The 9,587-nt window shown below is 43.3% G+C and overlaps 1 protein-coding gene across 2 annotated transcripts in view; it reads right to left on the bottom strand.

Annotated features, from left to right (window-relative positions):
* Nucleotides 1–2,208: 2,208 nt before the first annotated feature.
* Nucleotides 2,209–9,587, bottom strand: part of LOC119453531 (ethanolamine-phosphate cytidylyltransferase) — a 38,286-nt gene continuing 30,907 nt past the window's right edge. For both annotated transcript variants that reach the window (XM_037715578.2, XM_037715579.2), the window contains 4 exons: nucleotides 9,470–9,547; nucleotides 7,760–7,825; nucleotides 6,967–7,032; nucleotides 2,209–5,035 (listed from right to left, as the gene is read on the bottom strand). In XM_037715578.2, coding sequence (XP_037571506.1) covers nucleotides 4,832–5,035; nucleotides 6,967–7,032; nucleotides 7,760–7,825; nucleotides 9,470–9,547 — 414 coding nt within the window. In that variant the 3' untranslated portion in view covers nucleotides 2,209–4,831. The remainder of the gene's footprint in view (nucleotides 5,036–6,966; nucleotides 7,033–7,759; nucleotides 7,826–9,469; nucleotides 9,548–9,587) is intronic.

The following is a 9,587-nucleotide window of genomic DNA, read 5'->3' as shown; positions in this document are numbered from 1 at the left end:
TGCGCGCGGCCCGGCCGCCACATGCCATTAATTCAAGGCGCCGTCGCACGAAGGCGCCACCGGTCCAAATTCATCCCGCGCCCGGTGCCTATACGTAGTTCCGAAATCTCGCTGTCTTCCCCCCTTCCCAGGTTCGCGCCGCCCGCCACATGCGACGCTGAGCATCGCGCCACCGCTGCTGCGCAGCAGCGCCGCCTGTTCACTGTACGGAGCCTATACTTGTTGCCGTCCTATGAGGGCCCCCCCTTCCCTTGAAGGGAGACTTTAAGCCCTGGCTCTCCCATTGTGTTCATGTTCAGACTGGCAAGTGCCAAAAGTAGCGCCTTGCGAAGTGGGCTGCGCCTCGTGTTCGTCCCTATTGGTCATACCAGGCGTCTTAAGCACACTTTCAAAAATTTTTAAAGGTTGCCTGTGGTAGCACAATTCTAGTTCACGAGCTGGTCTACTGAAAGAGGTGTACATTACTTGCACAAGAAATTGAAATGCATAGTCAACTAATTAACAAAAAATCACTAATTAAGCTTTTAACTAATTACCATATGGGCAGCCCATATTGCAATTTACAATTTCTAGCAAGTGTCATTTATTCTTGTGTCTCTCTGCCTTGTCCTCGTCAATGTGCTGCTTCACCAACCCGATATGATGATTAATCACCAACTCGCTGAACTTTCCACATTACTCGACACTCTACGTGCATCTAATGACGTGGTGCTCCCTTTTAAAATTATTTTTGTCATCGTCCTGCTGCACCATGCAAATGAAGGCAGTTGCCTCTCATTTACAAGCTCCTCAGTTGACCGTGCATCCATTTGCGAACGTCAATACATGCATTTAAATGTGCCTGTAACAAGCCACGTAAGCCTTTTCTTTTTTTACCTCGAGGACCCCAAAGTTTATATTTCAGCGTCCTTAGAAATAAAATATTCAACTTGATATTCGGAGGTCGCTTATCACAAATATTCACATTCAATTCGATTAGGAAATTTCACTTATCGAACACCCCTAATAAATACGCAATAATCAATGATGCTACGTGAATCGATTATAGCTTGTGTCTACATTGCAGCCACAAGATATTACTTTTTGTTAAAGCGAAGCTGTCAAGGCGAACTCTCCCAGACTTTGCAGACTGTGTCTGCTGCTGCTGTCTTGCCAAACTGCTCAGCACAGGACAGACACATACGAGTCTCACACCCCTGCAGATGTGTCAATGGCTAGCTCCGCTCTTTACGGAGTTATGCAACGAAACAAGAAACGCGACCTAGATATGCTCACTGCAACACTCCTCCTCACACCTTCAAGCGCACCATTCCTTCATTAAAGTGAATAGCTTTCGTTGGCGCTCTTTCTCTCATCTTTGTGGTCCGAGAGGTATGTGGCCTCAATCGCGTGCATAGTTCACTTCTGCCAGAGCCAACTGAAACTCTTTAGGACACACAAGTTCCTGTGAGATAGCTTTGTGGCGTCTGAAGGTTTAAATGATGTGGTTGGTGGTGGCGCTGTGTCCCGTTTCTCTGTCCATATGGCCGACGGTTTGCGAGACATATTCGTCATGCAAGTCTGTGACGCTTCTCTTGTAGAGACGTGCCGCTTCATCTTGCCGGCTCACCACCGCTTATACAGACTCCCACATCTGCACTTTTTTCCTCCCCTACATCTATTAAGATATAATGTACCGTGTTGCTTTGTCACAGCAGTAACATCCAATTTTAAAATTGTATTTCTTTTTGCCTGAACAGTGCAGCTTTCCAATTACTCCAATAATAATTTGGCATCACCAAGAAGTGCAACATCGATTTTAATTCATTAACAGTGGTCCTCTATGCAAGACATACGAACACTTCATTCAGGTCACATGCCAGCATGTGACCCTGCTCTCACAGCGTGATGTCACTTGTTCCTGTTTTTCTGTGTTCAGGTGGTGCTCTGCATGTATGGAACGATGGAACAAAACAGTGGTTTGTCTGAGCTGCATTTGCCTACTCTTGCCTTTGTTCGGTTTTTAAATAGTACTGTTTCCTTCACATTACAGTAATAGGATCTTTTTCTCTTTTTTGCACATGCTGGCATAAATAGTAATAATGTGCTAGTCGAATTCTGAGCATGTCTATAAGGATAATATTTGAAGACCTGTGCTGAGAGCCTGTGGTGGCAGCAGTCCAATGCAACAGAATTGTCCATGTACCCCACAGACAATAATGACAGACATTTTTCCACAACAGAAGCCCGCATTTTATTAATGGCACCTGTATTGGCTCAAAATATTGCGAGAGTGCAGATAGCGAAACCTTCTAAAATAGCTTTTTAAAATGCCCGCACGGAGTGACCAATCAGGTCACTTCATGCACTAATCCCCATATTCAGAAATGCATCTTAACGTCAAGCCCATGCTTGACTTGATTTAAATGACACCTGTCATGAACTGCTGAAGGAAACACAATGAGCGTCTTGGGCACGTTCATGCGAGGCATGATCAAGTCAAGCGTGGGTTTCAAGTTAAGATGCGTTTCTGAATACGGGTGTAACAACATTAAAACTTGACACGCACAAATAAATATATTACAAGTACAGAAGCCAAAAAACAAAAAGGTGCATGCAAGAGCACGAAAAGTTTCACCTTTCACACCCGCATGCATCCTATAGACACACCAATGTAAATAAGGCAATCTTCTGATCACACAAACAACCACTGCAAAACATACTGCAAGTTGTCTTTCCAATGACTAGCGACGCTAATGTCTGAACCACGCAGCTCACAAAAAAATAGAACTGCTAAACGTGCTCTACGAGTTCGTCTTTGGCAGCTAGCTGATGAGATACTGGAAAAACAACTATGGGCCTGGACGTTGCTAGAATGAGAAAGACGATACAGCCGCTGCTCAGACTGTTGTGAATTAGAAGAATTTCAAGCCATCTTGCGCTAGTCATCAGAAGGTGAAGAAAAAGAAAGGGGCAAAGTACAAGTTGAATGCAATCTGCACGTTCCTGTACCCCGTCATATTTCAGCACGCATTGTAGACCACTAGGATGACACATTTAACAACTGTCACATCTGAACAATTGGAAGAAATACACAGCCATGCTCAAGAGTTGCTGAAACAAGATTTTGCAGACGATTCGGGTCACGCTCCTAAGCTGATGCCACAGGTACAGAAGGCATTCAGGTCTTGGAAGATCAGATGAATCGTGATGCAACGGACAGTAGAAAATTTTAGCAAAAAGGTCCAGAGCCCCGCTTTCGAGACCTGCACTGAATATGTGTTAATTGTTAATGTATAACGGCAGTGTGTGTGTGTAACAAAAATCTCACGATGCATGGATACTTCCAAGTCAAATTGTTCCCACAGAAAACACAATGTGTCGCACCACGTACAACGTTAAAAAGTAAGCGGGCTTAAATTCAGAAAGCAGTGCAAGATGATGGCATCCATAAAATCGACGAAACGTTGGGGAGAATGAATGTGCACTCTGTAAAAGTGATGCTGATTGATGAGCATACAGACAGCCTGTGTTGAAAAGAAAGCCGAAAGCTTCGAGCTTGGATAGGGAGAACTCGGGAAGGCCTGCTCGGGGAACCACACTGTTTCTAGGATGGCGTTTTCTATGTACATACAAAAGGTGCAGGTACACACGTGACACAGGTCCAGCAAAAGTGCTGCTCGTAGCTGCAGGGCAAGACTAGTCTAGCATTCCTTCGGCAGTTGAACCTGCTTGTCTATGCTTTTGAAGGTAATATATAACAACACGCCCTCAGACACTATGCATAACAGTGATGGCTTGCACAAGCAAGTACGTGATACAGCTTCCAAGCAAGTCACCTGTGCCCAAGGGTTCGCTTGCTTTACGCAATGAGAAAGAGTGCCAAGGCCACAAAACCTACTTCAACCATCGCTGATAAAAGAAACGTGGGAGTTGGAAGCTATTTACAACACAGCCCTCATTCTGCCTCGGTACTGATAAAGTTAATTTCACGCTGCAGTGAACCATGCCAAAGGGCGTGCTGAAATGCAGCGACTGCAACTCTGCGCTTTTTCATCTGCTCTGTAGCGTGCATGTTTACGTACAGCTTACTTGTGAAAAGAAATGACTGCTGCCTTCTGTGACCTTTCGTGACCAAATTAGAATGTGCAGTCTCTTAGGCACATTGTGCTTGTAGTTGACAAATAACACATTATTAAGAGCAATCTTTTCAAGTTCACTCTTGCAGACACCTTCCTTGACCGAATAAATAAATAAAAGAGAAAGTCATCAGCAGCAAGTGCTCTTCAAGATGTGCAACAATTTTCTTTCAGTGTTTTACAACTGGACAATAGCAAATGGCTTTTTTTTTGCGTAATACTGAGTCCCAATTAGTGGCAATGACTTATCCAGAATATACAAACCCAGAAATGGACATAGTGCATGATGAATAAATGTCTTGTGCGTTGCACACTGATATTTGGCCGCAGAGAAAAATGGCGGCAAAACAACGACCTTAGTTTAACATATGCATGTATTCCCCGAGCACAGTGTGAGGCTTGCTGGAGCTGTTTACAGCTAGCAGATAACAAACACACGCGCTGTCAGCACACCTTCTGCCGTTTACAGCTAGCAGACGACAAACACATACGCTGTCGGCACATCGCACTTTCAGATAACCGTTGCACTCTCTAGGTCCTCTAAAACAGGGTCCTCCCCACCATATTAACAGTTGTGCCCATATCGCTCTGCACCAGATTGCACCAAAGTTGTGACACAAAGCCTGCAAGCATTCAGCTGTGCATCGTCTGCATCGGCTTCCTATCGTCTCTGGGAATACGTCTGTCTGCTGTGCGACACGTTTTTCAAGTCCTCATTCGCCAATGTTGTTGTTCCCCACGTGGTTGTTTTGCTGACTCAGGAGCCAAGCGTCGTAGACAGCCATCTCCTTGCGTTCTTTCTCATAGTTGCGATTCTCGTACTGCAGCCGATTCCGTATGATGCGCTGCACCAGGTCGTGTGTTGTGAGCTTGTTTTTGCTGTCCAGTATCTTGAACTTGCCAACACGCTTGGGCTCCTGTTGACCAAAAAAGACACCCGGAGGTTTGTTCAAGAGGCATGAACACTAGATAAATCAGGGACGGTATGTAATGATCCATCTCATTTACATTCTCTCGCTCTTCGACAATCAACAAAGCCACATCCTCACTATCACCGAGATCACGCACTCAGTGGACAGATGATAAATGAATAGAACCGGACAAAAAGAATCCTTACATAATATGGCTCCAGCACTAGTTTTCCCTCAACTATCTACTAGCTGCACATAAAAATGTAACTTGAGGAGAAAAAGCAAGACAGCACTTCTCGGGCACATCTAGTTAGTTTGAGCTCGAGGGAAGTAAAGCAGCAATGAATGCTCAGCAACTGCCATTTCTTTACCATACAGCATGTTTAGTACCATAACAGGTTGTGCTGTAGTTTCACATACATTCCATGTAATCGTATGTGATAATGTGATTTGCTTCTGCATGTTCTTAATCTGTGTTTGCCTGATAGTACTTAGTTGCACACATCTTTAAAAGGTAGCAATTACATATTTAAAAGGCCCTGCAAGAACACTGTTACTATGTTGACAAAAACTCAAGTGAAAATAAATGCTGAAAGGATTATTTATATTAGGAATGTCAAACCATTTGCCATAATGTAATAGCAGCAAGCATCAGACAACATAATAGCTGCCTGTAGCATGCACACTTAGGTCAATGAGCCATAAAGCCGCTCTGAAGGGCCAGCCATCATTAAACCTATCTTTGCTTTGTAAAGAATGCAGGTGGTATTTTGTTGTCTTTGGCTTTTCCCTTTACATTTCTTGTCATGTGTTTGTTCGAATACTGTATTTACTCGCATAATGAACGCAATTTTTTTCCCGAAAAATATGCGCAAAGTTGGGGGTTTATTATGGGGGGTAAAATTTTGAGCGATTTTTTTTTTCTGTAGCCACCTCTAAAAAAGTCACTGTTTCGCCCGAAAGGTGAGCCATCAATTGCGATAGCAAATGCGTACACAGCTATACAAAGTAAGGGTAGTAGTTTTATCGGCTGTATAAATTTGAAAACATTCGCGAACTATGTAAATTAGCAATCATAGTGTCAGCGCGCACAGGCACACATGAGCATATCACACCCAATGACCGCGGACACTCACAGTCAAAACGCTGGTGTGAGGACGTGCATGAGCAACAGTGAGCGAAGTCACCTTCGTGCTGTGTATCGCTTCAACACAAACTGAGCAGCGAGAACGGAGCACGCACAAAGGTATAAGCCGCTGTCGCACCTAGACTCAGCCGCCAACACAGATCGCTTTCAAAATATGATGCGCGCAGCCGTGCAATGCGCAGTTGCTGCACCGCCCCTCTCCCTCCCCTTGGTGCCATGCGCACGACGAAAAACAACGTTTCCGCCCCGCTTTCCTCCCTTGAATGCAGGAAATGGAGCTACAATCGTTGGCGCCGACGGCAAAAATGCGCCTGGAGTGTTCATATAATAAAAGTAGCAGTCACACGGTATGATTCAGCGTCCGATACGGCGCCAAACACAATCGTACCCGCCAGGCGCCGTATCAGACGCCGAATCGTACCGTGTCTCTCCTACTTCAAGGCAGCAAGTTCAGGGTGCAATCATTATGCGAGGAAAAGAAAGAAACGCACTTCTTAATTGGAAAAGTGGGGGGTGCGTTCATTATGCGAGTAAATACGATATATTTGTGTGATTTGAGTAAAAAAAAAAACTCAGTTGATACTATTCATTGCAGTGTCTGTATTCCTTTCCTTCATATTAAGTTTTCTCGCGCTACTTGCTTCAAGAATGTAATACCAACTCGCTCATCAAACCATCCTTCTGATGCACACTTTAATTAAAGAGAGAAGAAAGGTGAACAAAGGACAAGATAAGTTGTGATTCTGTGAAAAAGTATGCGTAAACTTCAAGCTACGCTTATAAAACTCACAGCATAGGGGTCACTGCCATCCACATCTTGCATGATCGGAGTCTTCCCATGGCAGACCACGTGAACCTAAAAAATAATTTTCACTTAGTGTCTCAAGGGCAAGCTTGACATTTTACATTGCAAAGCCACCAAGAAACAAGATTTCTAAAAAGCTGCGTGTAACATTATTTTATCTAGGGATGTCTAGATCAGTATAGGCTGAGTCTATAGAGTTATTTTTTTTTCTGTTAAATTTTTTCCCACACTCGTTTCAGTGGGGCATCATAACAGTTAGTAGGGCATGACTTACGCATTTGAGGGTTGACTGGCTTTCTTAATAAAGCTTTGTTGATCAATGTGCTATGTTTTCCTGGCTGGCACTAAAAAGGCCTTCTGTCAAATAATGCTAGATAAAAAATCACCGACATGTCCACTGTGGTTGGTCAAAACATGCAGAACAAAAATAAATAGCGAGATGCAGCTAAAAAAAATTGGAAAATTTCATCTGAGAGATAATTAAGCAGGCATACCGTACACAAGATACGAAGCACGTTTATAATGACAGAGGTTATGAGGCCTTTCACAATGAGGTCTAAACTCCTTTAATATTCCATAGTAAGCTTGCTAAAGCCACAAGGCAAATATAACACAATTTTTTACAGAAAAGGCACAGGCTAAAGCAATGGCACCCGGTTCTTCAAAGCCGGTTTTGTATCAAAAATCAAACAAGTTTTTTTTTTTTTATTGAATACATAAGCACTACATCTCATGACTTTTAATCAGTCTGATAATTCAAACGTATCAAGCAACTTACACGGAAATGCTCCATGAGGTCTGTAGTGACCGAGTAAGGAGCTCCTATGACCACTTCGTTGACATACTGAAAACGAAGACAAAAAGCAAACCACTTCAATATATAAACAGTTGTGGCTTCAACATTGTTCTTTTTATTCGAGACCACTTGCAAAGCAATGGAGCGAAACTACACCCTCTTTCGCAGCTACCGCAACCAAACAACTCCCCAATGACTCCATATGAAAAAAATGTGCTTGTCCTATAGGAACAACTCAGCTGGAGAAGCTGTATTAAAGCTTATGCAAAAGAAGTCTCGAAGTCCCTAAACTCTCGGGGCTTTTTCAGCAGCTGTCGCAACACTTGGAGGTATGGAAGGGAACCGGCCAATGACCTGCTGAGACCGCACAAGGAGTGTTACAAACTTGCTTCATGGCATCTGATCCTTCATGATACACAGACAAATGTGATTGGAAATTTCATACAGTGCATCATGCCTGATAGGCATCAAGTAGCAAGCGCATGACACGGGAGTGTTTCTGATCAATTGTCAGAAAAGCTTTTCATTAGGACACTAGGAGTAAAGCTGAGTCAGAGAGGGTTCTGTGGGAAAGGAGAGGGGTAGTTAGCAAAAAGAGGAGGCCCATTTACCCCTCCTCTTCCCTATCTGCCTCACCATACGCCATATTCAATGAAGCTAGACTGCAAATAGGTTATTTGCGCAGCAAAAATTAGCATGATTCTGCAGTCATACAATTTCAGTTGCCCTCGCTAGAGAACTAATCTCAAGAAGCCACTCACGAAGGAGACTTCGAAAGCAATGGACTATTGTTAAACAGAAACCACTTGAAATCCTGAACCTTAACCTCAAATCACAAGAAAAAAATGCGGAACCCCCCCCCCCCCCCTTTTTTTTTTGCACCCTGAAAAAAATTTCATTCTACATGTGCAAATAAATTTGCAATTATAAAAGACATCGCTTCCACATGCCACAAGAGAAATTTTAGTGACCTATGACAAATCCTAACTTTTGTTTCTGCATGTGCATGCTCACATCTGTGTATGTGACATCCACTACAAAAACCAAGTATGCCAAAGGTTCACTGTTCTGGTAGATATACTGAACACAAGCAACATTAAAACCAGGAAAAGTATAGCAACAACTCTGTCTTACTTCATTTATGACTGCAATAGCGCCACTCAGGTATAATGCACATTTCCCATGTATTCTTAGCTAAATTATTTTTTTTCATTTTGGACAGAAATAGGCCAGCTAACCTTTTGAGAATGAGACACAACATTACCCAAAGGAAAGACTTATTTTCCCCTTAAATGTGCAAATTACAGATTGGAATAGTTTTACATTATTCCAGCCCAGTTCTCGTCACATGTGAAACAGAGGTGTACAATTCATTGCATCTACAAATGTGTGGTACCACTGCAGTCAGGGACATCGGTCTTTCTCCTCTGACCGTGCTTGCAAAAGAAAGCGAGTCGCACCTGCCATATTCGTTCTTCCTAGTCCTGTGTTCCTGCTCTAATATGACAATTGACGCTTGCTGCCTGTCATTTAGTGTTGGCCAAAGACATTTAGCCAGGAACTCTGAGCTCAAAACCCAAACTGAGAAAGGAAAAAAAAAATAGCTTTCTAGTGCGACTACACTCGTCTATAAAGGGTTACAACGCCGCAAAAAAATACCAAGGAAGTTAAGGTGTTCGCATTTCCACATACCTTGCAAGCCAAGACGCTCAGAACACGCTCGTGGAGGTTCATGATGGGGTAGTTGTAACCTTTGTACCTGTTCACCACCTGCACAAGATGGAACGATAGCATGCTGAGTGTTTCCCAC

This window comes from Dermacentor silvarum, chromosome 5, assembly GCF_013339745.2.
Source record: "Dermacentor silvarum isolate Dsil-2018 chromosome 5, BIME_Dsil_1.4, whole genome shotgun sequence".
Taxonomy (NCBI): Eukaryota; Metazoa; Arthropoda; class Arachnida; order Ixodida; family Ixodidae; genus Dermacentor; species Dermacentor silvarum.
This window is presented reverse-complemented; position numbering and strand designations above follow the sequence as displayed.